Here is a 21,865-nt window from a genome sequence, read left to right as displayed (position 1 = left end):
GTCTTACAGGGTAGAGATTATTATAATAATTACATAGATGCGAAAAATAAAGGTCAGAGAAGTTATAGTTAATACATGGCAGAGTGAGGATTCAAACTCAGTTTTTATTTTTATTCTTATTTATTATCATTATTATTTTTTGTAAGTAATTTCTATACTCAGTGTGGGGCTTGAACTCATGCTGAGATCAAGAGTCAACTGAGCCAGCCTGGTGCCCCTCAAACTCAGGTTTTAGAGTTAAATAGCAAGTGATGTTCACACTTGATGTATCTTATAATGATATATTAAGAAGGATAGTGATTTTCAGCAAAGATAGAAGAAAAAGGGAATTATAAGTCTCAAAAAGAGAAGTATAAGCAGGGGTGCCTGGCTGGCTCTTGATCTTGGGGTTGTGAGTTCATGCCCCACATTGGGTGTAGAGATTATTTAAAAATAAAATCTTAGACATACACAATTTGGTTATTTTAATATGAAAATACATGTTCATATTGTTTTTAAAAAGCCTAACTCTACAAGAGTAAAAAATGTTTTCTGAAGAATGGTATTCATTAAAATGCTAAACCATAAAAATCTCATTAGCTCTTTGTTGTGAAGATTAATTTTCCTCCCATAATACCTGCTGGAACATTCTTTGTATAAGAAAACATAAAAGTGTGAATGATATCTTTCTCTTTAAGAAACCATGCATATTCTGTAAAATTTGCTTTTACTTTTACTAAATGATAGAAATTGGATAAGATGTGTGAGATTGAATTTTTTATGGACAACTGGATAGAGAAACATTTGAAAAATAACAAGCAGCCTGGTGATTTCTCTTTAATTAATTACCAGCTCAATGCCTTCTTTTTTTTTTTTTTTTTTTTTTTTTTTTTTTTAGCTCAGTGCCTTCTTTGTTATGATTTTTAAAATTCAGATATGATGTCAGTTACTTTTGTTTTTTAATGTTTATTTTTGAGAGGGAAAGAGCATGTGTGAAGGGGAGGGGCAGAGAAAGAATTTCAAGCAGGCTCCTCACTGTCAGTGCAGAGCTGGATGTGAGGCTTGAACTCATGAACCCTGAGATCATGACCTGAGCTGAAATCAAGAATCGGATGCTTAACTGACTGAGCCACCCAGGCATCCCATAATGTCAGTTACTTTTTGAAGGCATTATACTGCCTTATTTGATGCATTTTGTATATTCATCTTTTATTATTATTATTATTATTACTATTTTTTAAGTAAACTCTATGCCCAGTGGGGCTCTTGAACTACTCTTGAACTACCTGTACTGATTAAGCCAGCCAGGAGCTCCTTGCATATTCATCTTTAGAGGGTTAGGTCTGTTTGGACAAAATATTTCTTATAGAAATAGCCTCACTATTCAGAGTCCTTTCTTCTAAGGCATAAAATGTTACCTAGATGTCTTGCAGGTGCAGGTTTACCATAGAGACTTAAATAGCTCCCAGGGATTAGATTGCATGCTCAAAGAGCTAGCTTAAAACTGTAGACACAAAGATGAAACCATGATAAATTGCAGTTTTCATTTATTAATATGTACCTCAACAGAAATAGTATAATAGACTACATATTCTATAAGGGTTGGAGCAGTTTTCTGACCAGTTCGTTTTGCTTTTTAGGACCCCCCTGGGTCGTGCAAGAGCATGGCTTCGATTAGCCCTCATGCAAAAAAAAATGGCTGATTACCTGCGTTGCTTAATTATTCAAAGGGATCTCCTAAGGTTAGTACCATACCATTATATCATGTTCATTTGCATTTAAAAAATTTCATTTATATCCTATTTTCCAAAGAGAATTAAAGATGTGGTACAAAAGGAGACACAAATACAATAAGATGGTATAAAATAAAAGAAGAGCAACATGAGAGAGAAAATCATGGTAAGGACATAACACGGATCAGGAACTAGCCTAAAAAATGAATACCATAAGCTTTGTTTTGGCTGATAAGCAGGAAATTTATTTATGTGTTATATTTGTAAGTTCATTTTTTTTTCTAAATTAGAGTTAATTCTATGAATAAAAATTCGTATTGGGATTTGGAACTTTAATTCAAGAGGTTTCTTTTTACATACTAAACTACTGTTTCACCTGTGTTGTGGGCACTTTTTAAACTGTCAGTTTAAATTGAAGGCCATATATTTAAAAAAAAATTTTTTTTTAATGTTTATTTTTGACAGAGAGAGAGGAAGAGAGAGAGAGAGAGAGAGAGAGAGAGAGAGAGAGAGAGAGAATGAGTGGGGGAGGGGCAGAAACAGAAGGAGACAAAGAATCCAAAGCAGGCTCCAGGCTCTGAGCCCTCCGCACAGAGCCCGACAGGGGGCTCAAACCCGTGGACTGCGAGACCATGACCTGAGCCAAAGTCGGATGCTCAACTGACTGAGCCACCCAGATGCCCTGAAGGCCATATATTTTTAAGCAGACTTTGAAAATTTCAAAGTAAGATAATCACTTGTCAAAGGGAGCAGCCCATGGCTGTCCCTGCATTTGCACTTCTTCTCTTGGAGTGCCTCTCTAATGTTTTGGAGAATCTGGTCATTTCTTTTTTAATGTTTATTTATTTTGAAAGAGAGAAAGAGACTGTGTATGAGCAGGGGGAGGGGGAGAGGGAGGAGAGTGAGAATCCCAAGCAGACTCCACACTGTCAGCATGGAGCCCCGATGTGGAGCTTTATCTCACGAACTGTGAGATCATGACATAAGCCAAAATCAAGAGTTGGATGCTTAACGAACTGAGCTACCCAGGTGCCCCAAATCTGGTGATTTTTGGTTTTACTTATGACTCTGGTTATACATCTTGGTTTTTCCCATTTGTTAAATGAGAATGACCATACTTTAAGCATCAGCAATTTCTCAATAATATTCTGAAGGTCAATGAAAGTGATTAAATACTGTAAATGGGACTTCTTGAGGAAGGCATGAGGCCATGGTAATTAGTTCCATGAATACGTAATTGTCAAGTCTTAGTTTTTAGATTGTCCTATTTCTTTCACAAGTCCTTTGTTTGAACATTTTTTAGTATATAGATATCCATAAGTATCTTTAGTTGATGATTATTAAGAACACTTGCAATGTACATATCAAGTGTTGATTTGAACATGGGCTTTGAAATGTTTCATATATCATTACCTACCTTAGTATTTGTCCCAAGACTCTTAATAAATCCTAGGCTTGAAAAGTCAACTCTGACAAGTATTGTAATCAGATCAGTAATAGTCACTATGTCTTCTGAGAGTCACAGACATTCCAGACCTCAGTGATGCCTCTTTTTCTTTTGATATATATTTCTTTGCTTCCCTTTTCTTTCTCTGTCTCAAAATTCTTTTTTCTCTTTTCTCTTTCCCATTCTTTTGCGTTGTCTATATAGACACTAATATTTCAAAATGTTTGTTATTCACATCTAGAAAAGCTGATTTGAAGAGACCTAATTTGTATGGATTTCATGTTTATATTACTGGGCTGAGATTTTAAATTTATGTTTGAAAGAAATTTGTGTTTTAAGCTTTTTATTTTGATTTCCACAGTGAATTTTATGAGTATCATGCACTAATGATGGAAGAAGAAGGAGCAGTGATTGTCGGGCTGCTGGTTGGCCTGAATGTGATAGATGCTAATCTCTGTGTAAAGGGAGAAGATTTAGACTCACAAGTAAGTGAAAGTGACCAAAACCAAATGCAGAGAGTTTTTAGTTTGTGCTGTTCCTCTTGGATCCAGTTTACAACTCTAAATTGTAAACAGTGCTATTAAACATGAAAGGAAACTTAAGAGTGAAATTCAGTTGCATGTTAAATGTACTTCTAATATTTCTCCCCTTTAAATAAAAATAACATTATTTACTTTAGGTTGGAGTGATTGATTTTTCCATGTATTTAAAGAATGAAGAAGATATTGGAAATAAAGAAAGGTACGATTTTCCTAAGTTATTTCACATGTTGTATTTTCTGTGGAGCTCTTTACAAATCACCATGGGGTCCATCTACTGATAATGTAGTTTTTATTTACTTTTTTGTGCATAGTTCCTGCTTTATTTTGTTTTGCTTCCATATAAAAGTTTCACAAAGCAAAAATCACTTGGAAGGAGGCTTTAATACAAGGTATGACTTTTGGTCACACCTGTTCTTGAGACCTATTTTAATAATCAGCTGTTTTTTGTGGTAAAAGAGATGAAAACTTATTCACAAGTTTACAAATGCTGGTTCATTTCAAGATCCAGTGTTTAAATTTAAGATCTACTCATTCCAGCTAAGAGAAAGGATAACTATGTAGCATAATAGCTGTGCTAATTATTGCTACAGTTGGAGTCCTATCACAAATGTATCAAAATAATATGTACACCTTAAATTTATAGTTATATCAAGTATATTTCAATAAAAAATATACTGATGCAAAAGAAATTCTTAAAAAAAATTTTTTTTAACATTATATTTATTTTTGAGACAGAGAGAGAGAATGAGTGGGGGAGAGAGAGAGGGAGACACAGAATCCGAAGCAGACTCTAGGCTCTGAGCTGTCAGCACAGAGCTCCATGTGGGCTCAAACCCAGGAACTGTGAGATCATGACCTGAGCTGAAGTTGGATGCTTAACCAACTGAGCCACCCAGGCACCCCGTCTTTTTTTTTTTTTTAATGTTTATTTTATTTTTGAGAGAGAGAGAGAGAGAGAGAGAGACTGGGCATGAGTGGGGGAGGGGCAGAGAGTGAGGAAGACACAGAATCTGAAGCAGGCTTCAGGCTCTGAGCTGTCAGCACAGAGCCTGACAAGGGGCCAGAACTCATGAACTGCCAGATCATGACCTGAGTGGAAGTCAGCGCTTAACTGACTGAGCCTCACAGGAGCCCTGATGCAAAAAGAATTCTTAAATATATTTTTTAATGGTATTGTTAAATAGATTACTTGTTAATACTAGATTTAATAAAGGTTATAATTAGTACACTGTTTACTGCCTCCTTAATGTAAAAATGTTGAATTTTATTTTAAAAGTAAGATAATGTGGGGTGCCTGGGTAGCTCAGTCTGTTGAGCATCCAACTTAAATGATCTCGGGGTTTGTGGGTTGGAGCCGCATGTTAGGCTCTGTGCTGACGGCTCAGAGCCTGTAGCCTGCTTCAGATTCTGTGTCTCCCTTTCTCTCCGCCCCTCCTCTCCTCACACCTTATCTCTTCAAAAAATTAATAAGAATGTTAAAAAAATTTTTTTAAATGAAAGCAAGATAATTTTTTTGCCATTATGTTTTACAACAGTTTTAGGTGATGTAGATACTTGTTTGGTCATCCATTGAACACCTTTTCAACTGACACAAAACTACTTTTCCCCATCTTTAGGAATGTTCAAATTGCTGCCATATTAGACCAGAAGAATTATGTTGAAGAATTAAACAGACAACTGAAGTAAGTATTATGGATACTTGAATACTTCGTACATTTGTGACTATTGTCTTAGGGGTTTTCTTCATCCTTTTTAGGTCAGCTTTACCCTATTCCTTCCTACTAAACATCTTTGAGAACGGGTTGAGGGAATAGAGAGTGGAAATTAAGAATACAGAGAAATCTTGGAGATAATTAATTTTCAACAAAAAATGAGAGTCAGATTTTCAGATAGGACCTTGAGAGAATTTAAAGATAGAATTTCTGAAGAGAGGTAAAAAAAAAAAAAAGGATACAATTTCAGGGGCATCTAGGTGGCTCAGTTGGTTAAGTGTCCCACTCTTTTAAAAAAAAAAAAATTAAGTTTATTTATTTATTTTGAGAGACGGCACATAGGGTGTGGGGAGGAACAGAGAGAGAGAAAGAGAGGGAGAGAGAGAGAATCCCAGGCAGACTCTGCAGTATCAGCACAAAGCCCAGTGCGGGGCTCGAATCATGAACTGTGAGATCATGACCTGAGGTGAAATCAAGAGTCAGTCATTCAACCACCCAAGCCACCCAGGCACCCTTAAGTGTCCCACTCTTGATTTTGGTTCAGGTCATGATCTCACAGTTTGTGAGTTTGAGCCCTACATCTGCACTGTCAGTGCAGAGCCTGCTTGGGATTTTCTCAAGGGGCACTCTCTTCCCCCTTCCCTAGACATGGACAGGCTCGCTCTCTTTCTCTCTCTCAAAACACATAAGTAAACTTAAAAAAAAAAATTCAATTTCAAACTTATCCCTGTACCCTTGAGAACAAAAGGCTAGATATAGTGGAAGTTTATATCATTCTCATGATTCGAAAATTCATTTTTCCTACTTCAACAAGCTTCATGTGTAAATGTGGCTGTTGCCTCCCATGGTGGAATTTTTTTCCTTACAGTGTCACCTGGGCATTGAAGCTGTCAGTAAATACTCTGGGAAGAATTTCAGAGATCTGAATGTAAAATAGTATAGTGCAGTTCTGTCTAATAGAAGTATAATGTGAGTTGTTACACAGATAATTTAAAATTCTAGTAACCATATTAAAAGAAACTTGAAATTATTTTAGAACTATGTTTTATTCAATCCAGTATATACCCAAAATATTATCATTCAGTATAAAAACTTTTCATGAGATACCTTATATTCTTTTTTTGTATTGTCTTCACAATCCAATGTGTATTTTACACTTAACAACACATTTCATTTTGGACAAAATAGCATAGGTATAGTGAGGAATCTTTGATATGTAGTTAGAAATGGACTGTTCCCATTAATTAAAATGAGTAGCAAAAATGGCAATCTTTGGGTGATGGTATTATGAATAATTTTTTATACTTTTATGATTTTCTAAGTTTCAGTAAGCATAAAATATAATTAAACATTTTCCCATTAGAAGAAGAAACTAAAGCTGTAATTCTTGCTTTCTCTGTGAAGTTGGATAGGAAAGATCTTCTATTTGTGCCTTTTTTTTAAAGGAGTTTTAATGTTCATACGAAATATGTGTGTATGTATGTGTATTTAGTAATTTATATTTCTGAGATTGAGATTATATTTCTAAATGCAACTTTGTATTCCTTATTTATTTAATTTTAAACCTTTATTCCCTTTTGGGAGCAGGTAATGTATTCACATAGTTTAAACTTCAAAAAACACACACAAAAAAAGTCTTCCTTTCACCTGATCATCTACCTGGTTTCCCTTTTCAGGAATCATTAATAAGTTCTTGTGTATGCTTCCAGAGATACTTTATACAAATAGACAAGAGTATGAATATATATTCTTAAAGTTCTCACCTTCCTCTCTTTTTTTTTTTTTACACATAAAGTAGTATAACTTTCACACTATTAATTTTTTTTTTTTTTTTTGAAGGAGAGAGAGAGAGGCAGAGCATGAGCCGGGGAGGAGCAGAGAGAAAGGGAGACACAGAATTCGAAGCAGGCTCCAGGCTCTAAACTGGCAGCACAGAGCCCGACACGGGGCTCAAATTCACAAACTGTGAGATCGTGACCTGAGCCGAAGTCGGACGCTTAACCGGCTGAGCCACCCAGGCGCCCCAACACACTATTCTATACTTCAGTGTTTTTATTCAGTTTATCTTAGAGTCTATTCCATTTGGTTCAGAGAGTTTTTCTCATTTTCTTTTAAATTATGTGTATTAAATCATTTACAGCAATAGTAGTGCCTTATTTTTGTACATTTTATGTATTTAAAAATGTTTCATTGTTTTTCTAATTAGAAAGTTTTTGTATATTTAGAATATTTCAAAAATATAGAAAATAGATATAGAAAAAAATAGAACTCATATTATCCTTCATTCAAAAAAACCACTGTGATGATTTATTGTTTTTAAAAGTGCTTTTTTTGGGGTGCCTGGGTGGCTCAGTTGGTTAAGTGTCTGACTTCGGCTCAGGTCATGATCTCACAGTCCTGAGTCCGAGCCCCACTTCAGGCTCTGTCTCTCTCTCTCTCTGTCATTTTTTTTTTAATGTTTATTTCTGAGAGACAGAGATAGCACATGAGCAGGGGAGAGGCAGAGAGAGAGGGAGAGACAGAATCCAAAGCAGGCTCGTGCTGTTCTTGAAAAACTCAAGTTGTTTACCTAAGAATATTATATTTATTTATTTATTTTTAAATGTTTATTTTTGAGACAAAGACAGAGTGTAGTGGGGTAGGGGTAGAGAGAGAGAGACACACACAGAATCCAAAGCAGGCTCCAGGCTCTAGGCTCTGAGCTGTCAGCACAGAGCCTGACGCGGGGCTCGAACTGACAAACCGTGAGATCATAACCTGAGCCGTAAGTTGGACGCATAACGGACTGAGCCACCCAGGTGCCCCAAGAATGATTATATTTAAAAATGATTCGGGGTGCCTGGGTGGCTCAGTCCATTAAGCGTCCGACTTCAGCTCAGGTCATGATCTCATGGTCCGTGAGTTCAAGCCCCTTGTCAGGCTCTGTGCTGACAGCTCAGAGCCTGGAGCCTGCTTTGGATTCTGTCTCTCCCTCCCTTTCTGCCCCTCCCCTGCTCATGCTCTGTCTCTCTCTGTCTCAAAAATAAATAAAAACATTAAAAATGATTCAATATGAATGAAAAAACATTTTTCTTGTTTCACCAGTTACGCTAAAATACCAACATTTATTTCTGAGGCTGGTATAAAATGTGCTGAAATCTATAGATTTTATTTTAATATATACAGCATATCATGTCTTATTAAAGTTTGAGATGGTAGAATCAAGGCGTTGATAAATAGACTCAATAAAATGTACAATAATGTTCAGTCTTGATCAGTTTAAACAAAAATGCAAAAAACCAAGTTGTTCATGTGGCATAACATGACTTTCAACTATATCTTTGAAAGTCAGGGTGTTTGCTTAGCTGCAGGTTGACCAGGTACCTGATGTGTATGTGGTATTCACAGTTCTCAAACTATAGGTGACTTTAGAGGTCTCTAAGTTATTATGAAAGTGGATAGGGGAAACTGAATGAGGTTTGTGTTGGAGACCACTGTGTAAGCGTCATTAAGCCACTTATAAAGTAGATATTTAAAGTTCATCCATTAAAAAATAATTTTGAATTTAGTTTTAACAATATTTGATGATCTTTGTGTGGAATCCATTTCTTAGTATTATAAGTTAAATGTAAGAAGGACTCTAAGAAGACAACAAAAGTAATGAGCAGCGTAAAATGTAATTTTAACAGAAGTGATTACTTTTCTATAGTCTTTATTGCTGTCCTAGGCAAATGAAGTTATCCAACTTAATGAAATTTTCTACACCCAAAAATTCAGGGCTGTTAACCAGAATTGAAATAAAAACTTAAAAAAAAAACAACCAAAAACAAGGAAAAGAAGGATTAGTTAACCTTCAAAAAAAAAAAAAAATTCAGGGCAATTGGTACTTGTTAGTCAACACATTAAGTCCAGGGTAACATACTTTTTTTGCCTTTGTGAGTTTGTGTGATTTGAATGAGTTTTTTCTTTATTAATTTCAGCAGCACAGTCAGCAGTCTCCATTCAAGAGTTGACTCATTAGAAAAGTCAAATACTAAGCTGATTGAAGAGGTATTGTAATCCAGCCGTGGATAATTGTCTTTCATGGACCTAGTATTTGTGAACCTTTTCCATTTTAAGTATGAATATATTAAGCATGTGCATGCGCACAGGCACATTTTCATCATTATGATGGAGTATTTGCAATATTGTTGTAATTGATGATTAGAAGTTCTAGAGAAATCACATATTCTCAGGCAAATTCTCAGGTGAATCTGTGAGATACTCCTAAAAATTAGCTCCAAAGATGACACTCCTATAAGCTCTTCTATAAATAAATGTTTCTCATTATAAAATCTGGATGACCTGTATGTAGATAGTGACTCACCTATAGTTTGAAATTTCTGTTAAAATGATACTGTCCTTCTTGTTGTACTATTCAGACTCCTTTTCTTTACAAGCACCACTACATGATCATGTCCACCCTTTCTCCACCCCTCCCAAGTGTAAAACTCATCCCATATGTTCTGGTTTCCTGCGTTGTCAAAGTGGCTATCTGGTAGTCCCAGACCAGAAATTTATCTCTGCTCTCTTTTTAATACTGTTTGTAAAGTTACTTTAAGATAAGTTCTTTTTTTTTTTTTAAATCTATCAAATCACAGAGTTACTGCTTTGTATTTTCCGAAGGATTTAGGCTAAGAGGATGAAATCTGTTACGAGTGCTATGAACCCTACTTTCTATGTTAATTAAAATTGTTAGTTTAGAAGTGGCCTCATTTTTCCAAATCAGAGAGCACATGATTATTTACATGATTGAAGTTTAGAATGCATCTTTGTTTTGATGGTTTGGGACCATTTGATAGTTTTTTCTTTAAATCATAAGTGTACTGTTTAATCCCTATCACCTGTTTTGCCCTTCCCCCTGCCCACTTTCGCTCTGGTAACCATCAGTTTGTTCTTTCTATAGTTAAGAGTCTGTTTCTTGATTTCTCTGTTGTTGTTTTTTTTTCTTTGCTCATTTGTTTCTTAAATTCCACATGAATGAGATCATACTGTATTTGTCTTTCTCTGACTGACTTATTTTGCTTAGCATTATACTCTGGCCCTATCCATCATGTCATTGCAAATTGCAAGATTTCATTCTTTTTTATGACTGAATAATACTCCATTGTATATATTATACTACAACTTAAAAAAAATTTTTTTTTTATTTAAAAAAAAATTTTTTTTTCAACGTTTTTTATTTATTTTTGGGACAGAGAGAGACAGAGCATGAACGGGGGAGGGGCAGAGAGAGAGGGAGACACAGAATCGGAAACAGGCTCCAGGCTCTGAGCCATCAGCCCAGAGCCCGACGCGGGGCTCGAACTCACGGACCGCGAGATCGTGACCTGGCTGAAGTCGGACGCTTAACCGACTGCACCACCCAGGCGCCCCAAAAAAATTTTTTTTTAGTGTTTACTTATTTGAGAGATAGACAGAGACTGAGCATGAATGGGGGAGGGGCAGAGAGAGAGGGAGACACAGAATCTGAAGCAGGCTCCAAGCTCCGAGCTGTCAGCACAGAGCCCAGCGTGGGGCTTCAACTCATAAACTGCAAGATCATGACCCGAGCAGAAGTTGGATGCTTAACTGACTGAGCCACCGAGGCACCCCATATACCACAACTCTTTTATCCATTCATCAGTCAGTGGATACTTGGGCCACCTCCATAGTTTGGCTATTGTAAATAATGCTGCAATAACCATAGGGATGCATGTATCTCTGAATTAGTATTTTTGTATTTTTTCTGGTAAATGCCCGGTAATGTGATTACTAGATGGTAGGGTAGTTCTATTTTTAAGTTTTTCAGGAACCTGCATACTATTTTCCCCAGTGGCTGAGCCAGTTTATATTCCTACCAACAGTGCCTGAGGCTTCCTTTTTCTCCACATCCTTGTAAACACCTGTTGTTTCTTGTGTTTTTTATTTTAGCCATTCTTACAGGTGATTTTAGCCATCGTGGTTTTGATTTGCACTTCCCTGATGATCAGTGATGTTAAGCATCTTTTCACATTTGTTGGCCATCAGCACCATTTGATAGATAGATGGGGACCATTAGAGAGAGCTGCTCACTAGTTTGTGCCTCTTCTTGGCCTTAGGCGCACTCTAAAGTTCAAGTTATATCCCTGATGAAGTGTTCAGAAATTTATGTGCAAGCCAACATTAGGGGTAGGCCCTGCTTTCCTTTCCTGGAATCCCTCTTTTCATTCTAGGCATCAGAGCCAAGCCACTCAGTCATTCATGGTTACCTCTGATGTTGAGAAATGTCTCATATTTGTGATGGTTACTCCGTATTATTCCTATATTTCAGAGAGTGTCCTATTTGGTTATTGTGAAGGTCTGTATCACATTTTCAGTGATCGCACAGCCTTCTTTCCTTATAGATCTTGTCTTTACACAGATCTTTACAGTCTTATTGTTTCCTGGCACTTTGTATTCAGAAAATATTATAAATCAGATAAGCATAATATGTTTTAACTAACATATTTTGACTAATAAAAGGAAATAGTAGAAATAAGAGTATAATTTTTTTACTGGTATCTTGGGATAATAGCGTATTTTTCTTATGAAAACTTCTGTACATGTGAGACATTTGACTAGTTTTAGGATTTTATATTTTGTTGTTTATAGCCATGAACATAACCTGTAAAGCAAGTATAAGTAATGGTGTTTAAATTCTTTTTCTTGCCCTGTTTTGTAATTTTTAGTTAGCAATAGCAAAGAATAATATCATTAAACTCCAAGAAGAAAATCATCAATTACGAAGTGAAAATAAATTGATTTTAATGAAAACACAGCAGAACCTAGAGGTAAGTATAGACTGATTGCAAACAGACCATCTTATGTCAGAAATTGCCACTTTGGAGGACTTGTGCATAGACTGGATATTTATTTCTGTGCTGTATTAATAGTAGTGATTAAATAGTAAAAACTTATGTTTTATTTCTAGGTTACCAAAGTAGATGTGGAAACTGAGCTTCAAACATATAAGCATTCTCGGCAGGGGCTTGATGAAATGTACAACGAGGCCAGAAGGCAGCTCCGAGATGAATCTCAGTTAAGACAGGTAGGTATTATTAGCAAAAATAATAATAATCATAATAATTTGCCCTTAATCTCTTCTTTAACCTTATCTTCTTGGTGTGGGATAGAAATCTCACCAGCTTGCAACTCCCTCAAGTTCTTTTAAATTCCTACTTTATCAATTGTTTTTTAAAGTGTTTTTAAAATTTTTTTAAAGTTTATTTATTTTGAGAGATAGAGTGAGCAGGGGAGGGCAGAGAGAGAGTGGGAGAGAGAGAGAATCCTAAGCAGGCTCTGTGCTGATAGTGCAGAACCTGATGTATGGCTTGAACTCATGAACTGTGAGATCGTGACCTGAGCCAAAACCAAGAGTCAGACGCTTAACTGACAGAGCCACCCAGGTGCCCCTTTAAAGTGTTTTTAAACTGTGAAATGAGTGGATTGAGTGAAATGAGTAAAACCATATTAAAGTTTTTATTTATTTATTAAAAAGTTTTTTTGTTTAATGTTTATTTTTGAGAGAGCATGAGTCGGGGAGAGGCAAAGAGAGAGGGAGACAGAGAATCTGAAGCAGGCTTCTTGGTGAGAGCAAAACCTGACGTGGGGCTTGAACCCACAAACTGTGAGATCATGACCTGAGCCCAAGTCAGATGCTTAACTAAGCCACCCAGGTGCCGAAAGTTTTTATTTATTTATATATTTATATATTTATTTGAGAGAGAGCACCAGTGGGGAGGGGAAAGAGAGAGAAGGAGACAGAATCTCTAGCAGGTTCCACACTGTCCCCACAGAGCCCCAGGCAGGGCTCAAACCTATGAACCGTGGGATCATGACACGAGCTGAAATCAAGAGTCAAGCTTAATGGACTGAGCCACCCAGGCACCCCAGTAAAATCATGTTTAAAATTAACTTATTTTGGGAGCACCTGGCTGGCTTATTCGGTAGAATGTGCGACTCTTGATCTTGGGGTCATGAGTTCAAGCCCCATGTTTGGCATAGAGGTTACTTTTAAAAAATTAACTTATTTTTTAACCTTTTAAATTGTTCTAATATCTATAGAAAAATACAAATGTACACCTTAATGGGTAATAACATTAATACCTATGTAATCACCACCCAGGTCAAGAAAAGAGTATTGCCAGCCTTTCTATCCCTTTTGCTATATATCTGTTATGCTATTTATTTATATTAGGAAACTTCTTTTCATTCTGATTTAATTTCTTCTCTTCAAGAATTTTATAACTATGAGGTGGGATTTTTGAGTTATCTTTGGCCTTCACTTGTGCTGACTGCTTTTTTTCTTTGATTAAGGAAAATTAATACCGAATTAATGAGGCATAAAAATACTTAATTCTTGAATTAGTAGAATAATGATAATTAACAGAATCTAGAAAATACTTTCATTTTAGCAAAATATGCAGTTGAAAATATTTGGAATTTTATGTTGTTATAGGACCTGGTTGATTCCCTTTAGTGGGGCTTATACTTCAGAAGAGTACTGTGCATATTGAATAGAAAATCTTTTGTGTTCTTATTAACTGTTGTGTATCTGATTTTTGACATCCTGAAGTGGTGTGTGAATTGAATATATATTGAAATTGCAGGATGTGGAGAATGAGCTAGCAGTACAAGTTAGTATGAAACATGAGATTGAACTTGCCATGAAGTTGTTGGAGAAAGATATCCATGAGAAACAAGATACTCTGATAGGCCTTCGGCAACAACTAGAGGAAGTTAAATCAATTAACATAGAGATGTATCAAAAGTTGCAGGTAAGGATCATTCTTAAATTCTTGGAATTTCTTGAGTTGAATGGAAATTGAAAATGACTATTTGTATGAAGTATCTGGTTTTTAAAGGGATGAGTCATTTTAACTGTGCCATATTGGTAATCAAAACCAGTGACTTTTTTTCTAAATGGAAGCTTAAGAAATAGAGCAGACTATTTCTTAAGTAAGGTATCAACAAAAAAATCACCTACCTGATTTCCTTTTACATGCTGAAAGGTTAAGTATGAAGATTAAATCTTTTGGGAAAATTCACCCTAAATATGCAGGACATTTTTGTGAATTCTTTATACAGTATAGTCCTGAGAAAGGTTTAGATTTTTTTAAAAGATTTTATTTTTTTAGGTAATCCCTACACCTGATATGGGGCTCATACCTACAACCCCAAGATCAGAGTCACATGGTCTACTGACTGAGCCAGCCAAGGGCCCCAAGAAAGATTTAATTTTAATTGAAATGCTTTCCTACAATAATTGTTACAAATTCTCTCATAAAGGGACATCACTGTTTAAGTAGTTTGGTGCCAAAAGCTCTTTATATTTAATTTGAAATACTTTACATTGAAACTATTTTACATAGTTTACAAGAGTTTATTTTGTTGTTTTCCAAAAACAACACTGAAGGCAAAGTGTGTGTGTGTGTGTGTGTGTGTGTTTCTTTATTACATTTTAATTGCAGACAAGTAGTCTACTGCTTTACTTTATATCATAGGAGTATTTTGATCTACAGAATAACTGTTCATTTCAAAGTAAAAATTCCATAGTGAAATGGTATACAAAACTTAAAAGTATTCAGGTTGAAAATCAAAGCCACTATAGTTTTTCTTTTTTCTAAATAGAGTTCTGAAGATGGCTTGAAAGAAAAAAATGAAATAATTGCCCGACTAGAAGAAAAAACCAATAAAATTACTGTAGCTATGAGGCAGCTGGAACAAAGGTACAGAACCTCCAGTATTAGTTTCTTTTTTTCTCCCTTTTCTTTATTCAACTCTGACACCTGCCACAAAAACCATTAGGAAAATTTAGTTTAGGACCTTCCCCCTGACCCCCCCAGTAGGATTTTGCCTTTTTTGTTTTGGTTGTTGCATGGAATCAAGTTGCTTTATATTAGGCTGATTCATTTGAATTTACCATTTTGTGGATTTTCATAAAAAGGTCTGATATTGACAATTTCATGTGGTTCAATTTATTACATAAAACAAATACACAAGCAAAAACTTAAAAAAAGTGAAAAACGAACAAAATCTATGGTGGAATTATCCCTGATTGATTTCCATGCATATTGATTGTCATATCTTTTGTCATTCACCATCTCTATCTGAAATTAGGCCTTGAGTTTGCAGTTTAGTGTGTTTCTTTGAGCTAGGACCCTCAACTGAAACCAAGAAATAATTTTATTTAAATTGAATTGTTTTATATTGGCATTTTTCACTTTTATTGTTGGAAAATGTAATGTATTTCCATTGATCTGTCATGTTGGTGTCAACATATGTCTTATCATTGCTTTCTTTGAATCTACTTATGAAAAACATAACTATTAATGCTTTATTGACATGAATATTCTTTTATTGACATCCTCTTTCTTCTTTTTTCTTTTTTGTTTTCTTTATCCCCATTTTTACATTTTGGACATCTTTATTACCTTTTTCTGTCTTTGATTTCTGTCCATTCCATTATGAAGTGACAATGATTTGTTAACTCAAACTAGGACAATTGCAATGTCATTGGTGAAATATGCCAGCAGTGACACTCAAGACCAGTACAAGCTGGTCAAAGATATATCTTTCTGAAAACCACTTGTATTTAAACAGACTAAAAGAGAATCAACAATTTTATAATATATTAAATAGAAAATAATTTATGCTATTAAGTATTTGAAAAGGGTATTAGGAACCCTATACACTTCTTGATCAGCTGCTATGGTAATACACTGCCATAAAGCAGAGTGGGTGCACTTGGATTTCCAAAAACACATTCCTCAAACCTTGTGCACAAAGGCTGATTTGAGTATTGACCTTTTGGAGGTCAGGATTTTCAAGTGCAGTTTTATCTTTTTAGCTACTTTTTGATGGAAAATATAAACATTGTTTCAAAATAAGTTAACCTTTGGTTTCACAATGTGTTGGCACAAATTTTTTCCCTCTTGGCCTAATGGCTTCTGATTTTTAAATATGTTTTAAAATAGTTTACAACCCAGATTGGCCATTCTCTTGTGCTTTAGCAGCTCAGTTTTCCAGTTCCCTTAGCCCTGTTCGATGATAGCACAACTTCAAGCCCTACCTCACTCTGAGTTTTATTTCGGTTTCTGTAATCTTAGAGAAATGTGCCCTATCCCCTCACCTTAATGTTTTAAATTCAGATTTAGAGATAACTTGAATGTTACTCTCATTTGCTTAGAAGTGGCATTTATACTTCTAAAATGTGTCAGGGTTGCCCCATTGGTATGGTTTTAGGAAGGAAAGAGGCAATTTTTTGGCTAGTCGAATAGAAATTTTACCTGTGATCCCCTACAAGGAGTTAATGTCTCTTGAATATGTGGGAAATGTTTTCTTATAAAAATATCAAAGTTAAATCTAAGAAATCCTAGATGGGAGGCAGGGAGTGGAGCTAAGCACAGTGAGAACCAATGACTTAAAATAAAAACAGCAAATGAAAGTCACATTTTTAGCTAATTTTTAAATGTCAGTGATGAACAAAAATGATCTCTAGAGAATGTTGCCAACTAATACCATATTCCTTTGAATCTTAACACGCACATGTGCATACACACGCAGAGCTTTTGGCATAATTTAGTAAATGCATAAAGATCCTGCAGGGAGGACTTGGCTGTTATTTGAAGTAATTGCAGGTCTTTGCTCTTGGCCTTGTAGCACACTTGATTCCTGGCATACACATCCTAGCATAGTAAATAACAAATGTGGCTTCTTCACCTAGTGTAGACATAAATACTGTGCTTTACATGGTTTTGTAAAAAGGCAGTAATGCACCTATTATACTTTCAAAGTTGATTCATAATGCTCTACATAAGTGGTAAAGGCTGTATTGCTTTGCATTGTTAATTATGAACAAGAAATAAAACAAATTTGAAGATAGTATTCTGGGCATATTATATGTTATGTTGAAAAAAAATCACAAAACAATTTCTAGACATTGTGTGGCTCTTTCACGTTTGAGTTTGTGAGTTTCCCCCCAAACTTTGTTTTCATTTAGAAATGTTTCTATTTCCCCATTTTTCTTTTATTTGTCTTCTTCACCCTTTTACACCCTAGTTCTAGCCTCAGTTTTACCCAAAGTTGATTTGAATTACACCAGATTGCAGCAAGCAGAGAAGGCGCAAATGGAAGCTGAAGATGAAGACAAGAAATATCTACAAGAGTGTCAGAGTAAATCCGACAGTCTGCAGAAACAAATCTCCCAAAAGGAGAAACAGCTGTGAGTATTTCACTCTTGGAAACAAATACTTGTATTAACATAATTTCCACTGCCCCTTTTTTGCACATCAAGATAGGATACCTATATTTTCGTTTAGTTAATGATTACAGCTAGATTGTGGAGTTCTCCTTGGGAAAAAAAAGTTAGAAAACATAATTATGATAAAACCTATGTTTCCAGATACTGAGTGTAATAGGCCTTTATAACTCAAAGGAACTTATATTATCATAGAACATGATGTTTTATGAGAATATTTTTATTAGTACTTCATATGATAGATCTGTATATCACCAACTAGGAAGGATGTCAGTATATGTCATTGGACTGAAGAAAAAAACAAGTTGCAGATAGTATGTGAAATATCCCATTTCTTATAAAATTAAAACCATGTACATGTGTATATTTACATATACATAGAAAAGAGTTCAGGGGCGCCTGGGTGGCTCAGTCGGTTAAGCGGCCGACTTCGGCTCAGGTCACGATCTCACGGTCCGTGAGTTCGAGCCCCGCGTCGGGCTCTGTGCTGACAGCTCAGAGCCTGGAGCCTGTTTCAGATTCTGTGTCTCCCTTTCTCTCTGCCCCTCCCCTGTTCATGCTCTGTCTCTCTCTGTCTCAAAAATAAATAAATGTTAAAAAAAAAAAAAAAGTTCAAAGAATTCAGATTCAGGTTCAAAGAATTCAGATTCACTCAGGGGAGTGATGGCAGATTAACAGGGGTATTTTAGTTTTTACTTTATAAACATCCGTATTTATTCCCCAGTAAGTATGTGGGGAAAAATTAACAATAATAGGAAATAGTTATGTATCATATTTAATAGATCATTAAGACTACATGCCATTTATGATGTGTAACTTGCTAAGCTGCAGGATTCAGTGATTGAAGTGATAAGTTCTTCCTCTAGTCTTGCTCATTTTCTAATAGTTCTGTCAGTTATCGAGAGGGCATTTCTTGAATATCCCATCTATTATTGTAGATTTGTGTATTTCTCCTTTTAGTTCTATCAGTTTTGCTTCTTGTATTCTGATTCTGTTTGGTGCCAACACATTTAGGATTGCTGTGTCTTTTTGGCGAATTAATCTTTTTATCATTTTGTGATATGCCTCCTTGTCTCTGATAATTTTCTTTACAGGATATTAATAGAGCCACAGCTGCTTTCTTTTGGTTAATGTCATGTAGTAAACAAAAAATTAATGTTTGCATTTTTCAGTCTTTAAACTTTTGGTCTAATATTTATTATTATCAGTATATTTGAAGTAAGTTTCTCATAGTTCACGTTTTTTATCTGTTCTGACAATCTTTTTTTTTTTTAAGTTTATTTTTGAGAGAGAGAGAGCATGCACATGTACAAGTAGAGAGGGGCAGAGAGATAATCCCAAGCAGGGTCCACAGTATCAGTGCAGAGCCAGACACAGGGCTTGATCCCATAAACTGTGAGATCATGACCTGAGCCAAAGTCAAGAGTTGGGTGCTTAGCCGACTGAGCCACCCAGGTGCCCCCAAACAATCTGTTTTAACGATGTATTTAGTCCATTTACATTTAGTGTAATTGTTGATATGAGAGCTTAAGTCTACTATTTTATTGTTTTTTTTCTCATTCCTTTATTTCATTTTTCCTGCCTTCTCATGGGTTGAATATAACTTAGAATTCCTATTTATCTCTAGTGTTTTTAAGTATATTCCTTTGTATAGATATTCTAGTGATTGCTCTACTTTCTTGTATGTTTGCAGCTTTTCACAGTCTACTGGTGTTTTACTACTTTGAATGAAGTGTGGAAGTCTTACCTCCACTTGGATCTTTTTATTCACTCCCCTTTATAAATTTTTTTTTTTGAGAGAGAGAGCAGTGAGAGAGGGAGACACAGAATCTGAGAGAGGCCCCAGGCTCTGAGCTGTCAGCACAGAGCCGAATGCGGGGCTCAAACCCATGAACCGTGAGATCATGACCTGAGACAAAATTGGACGCTCAACTGACTGAGCCACCCAGGTGCCCCTATCCACTCCCCTTTCATAACATAAGTTGCTTAAATATTTTCCCTGCATAATATTGAGAACCACATCAGACAGTATTAGAAAGTTTTTATTAATTTTTTTAAGTAAACTCAGCCCAGCGTGGGGTTTGAAGTCAACTCTGAGATCAAGAGTTGCATGCTCTACAGCGGAGCTAGCCAGGTGCCCCTACATCAGACAATATTACAGTTTGTGCTTCAACCGTGAAACAATTCAGAAAACTCTTTGTTATTTCTTCTTCACTCTTGATATTTTAAGTTTTCTTCTTTGTGTCTGGAGAACTTCTTTTGCCATTCTTTTTAGGGTAGGTCTATTGGCAGCAAATTCTCTTAGTTGTTTTGTTTCCTCCCATCTGCAGTCTTGATTTCACCTTCATTTCTTTTTTTTTTTTTTTTTAATTTCTTTTTTTAATTTGCATTCAAGTTAGCATATAGTGCAACAATGATTTCAGGGGTAGATTCCTTAATGCCCCTTACCCATTTAGCCCATCCCCCCTCCCATGACTCCTCTAGTAACTCTGTTTGTTCTCCATATTTAGGACTCTCTTATGTTTTTGTCCCCCTCCCTGTTTTTATATTATTTTTGCCTCGCTTCCCTTATGTTCATCTATTTTGTATCTTAAAGTCATAATATGAGTGAAGTCATATGATGTTTGTCTTTCTCCGACTAATTTCACTTAGCATAATACCGTCTAGTTCCATCCATGTAGCTGTGTTTGGCAAGATTTCATTCTTTTTGATTGCCGAGTAATACTCCATTGTGTGTATATATACCACACCTTCTTTATCCATTCATCCATCGATGGGCATTTGGGCTCTTTCTATACTTTGGCTATTGTTGATAGTGCTGCTACAAACATTGGGGTGCATATGTCCCTTCCAAACAGGACAGGTGTATCCCTTGGATAAATACCTAGTAGTACAATTGCTGGGTCATAGGGTAGTTCTATTTTTAATTTTTTGAGGAACTTCCATACTGTCTTCCAGAGTGGCTGCACTAGTTTGCATTCCCACCAGCAGTGCAAAAGAGATCCTCTTTCTCTGCATCCTCACCAACATCTGTTGTTGCTTGAGTTGTTAATGTTAGCCATTGTGACAGGTGTGAGATGGTATCTCATTGTGGTTTTCATTTGTATTTCCCTGAGGATGAGTGATGTTGAGCACTGTTTTATGTGTCGGTTGGTCATCTGGATGTCTTCCTTGGAGAAGTGTGTATTCATTTCTTTTGCCCATTTCTTCACTGGATTGTTTGCTTTTTGGGTGTTGAGTTTGAGAAGTTCTTTATAGATTTTGGATACTAACTCTTTGATATGTCATTTGTAAATATCTTCTCCCATTCTGTCAGTTGCCTTTTAGTTTTACTGTTTGTTTCCTTCGCTGTGCAGAAGCTTTTTATTTTGATGAGGTCCCAATAGTTCATTTTTGCTTTTGTTTCCCTGCCTCTGGAGGTGTGTTGAGTACGAAGTTGCTGCAGCCAAGGTCAAAGAGGTTTTTGCCTGCTTTCTCCTGGAGAATTTTTATGGCTTTCTGTCTTACATTGAGGTCTTTCATCCATTTTGAGTTTATTTTTGTGTATGGTGTAAGAAAGTGGTCCGGGTTCATTTTTCTGCATGTCGCTGTCCAGTTTTCCCAGCACCATTTGCTGAAGAGACTGTCTTTATTCCATTGGATTCTTTCCTGCTTTGTCAAAGATTAGTTGGCCATACGTTTGTGGGTCCATTTTTGGAACCATTTTGGTTCTCTATTCTGTTTCATTTATCTGAGTGTCTGTTTTTGTGCCCATACCATACTGTCTTGATGATTACAGCTTTATAATACAGCTTGAAGTCCGTCAGCTTCATTTCTGAAGGATATTTTCAGAATATCCTTAGAATTCCAAATTGACAGTTCTTTTCTTTCAGCACTTAAAAAGGGTTGAATATTTTCTTTGGTCTTCATAGTTTCTGATGGAAAACACTGTCATTTGAATCCTTGTTCCTTTACCCAAGATTATTTTCTTTCGGATTTATCCTTTTTGGGCTTTGGTCATCGTGTGTGCGTGTGTGTGTGTGTGTGTGTGTGTGTGTGTGTGTGTGTTTGAGACAGAGGCAGAGAATGAGCAGGGGAGGGTCAGAGAGAGGGGGAGACACAGAATCCAAAGCAGGCTGCAGGCTCTGAGCTGTAAGCACAGAGCCCAGGGTGAGGCTTGAACTCGTGAACTGCGA

General features: G+C 36.0%; 1 protein-coding gene across 8 annotated transcripts in view; it reads left to right on the top strand.

Annotated features, from left to right (window-relative positions):
- RUFY2 (RUN and FYVE domain containing 2) overlaps positions 1-21,865 on the top strand; it is a 49,504-nt gene that overhangs the window by 7,341 nt on the left and 20,298 nt on the right. For 5 of the 8 annotated variants that reach the window (XR_008292297.1, XM_053207624.1, XM_015063351.3 and 2 more), the window contains 10 exons: positions 1,620-1,721; positions 3,521-3,644; positions 3,839-3,900; positions 5,318-5,383; positions 9,373-9,442; positions 12,121-12,222; positions 12,363-12,479; positions 14,041-14,208; positions 15,062-15,159; positions 17,535-17,654. Coding sequence is in view for 7 of the 8 variants with exons in the window: in XM_053207624.1 (XP_053063599.1) it covers positions 1,620-1,721; positions 3,521-3,644; positions 3,839-3,900; positions 5,318-5,383; positions 9,373-9,442; positions 12,121-12,222; positions 12,363-12,479; positions 14,041-14,208; positions 15,062-15,159; positions 17,535-17,654 (1,029 nt within the window). In the remaining variant the exon portion in view is untranslated. The other 3 variants (XM_053207625.1, XM_027062139.2, XM_027062136.2) reach the window with 3 other exon arrangements.

This window comes from Acinonyx jubatus, chromosome D2 (assembly GCF_027475565.1).
Source record: "Acinonyx jubatus isolate Ajub_Pintada_27869175 chromosome D2, VMU_Ajub_asm_v1.0, whole genome shotgun sequence".
Lineage (NCBI taxonomy): Eukaryota > Metazoa > Chordata > Mammalia > Carnivora > Felidae > Acinonyx > Acinonyx jubatus.
The sequence above is the reverse complement of the archived record's forward strand: the minus strand, read 5'-3'. Positions and strand labels throughout refer to the sequence as shown.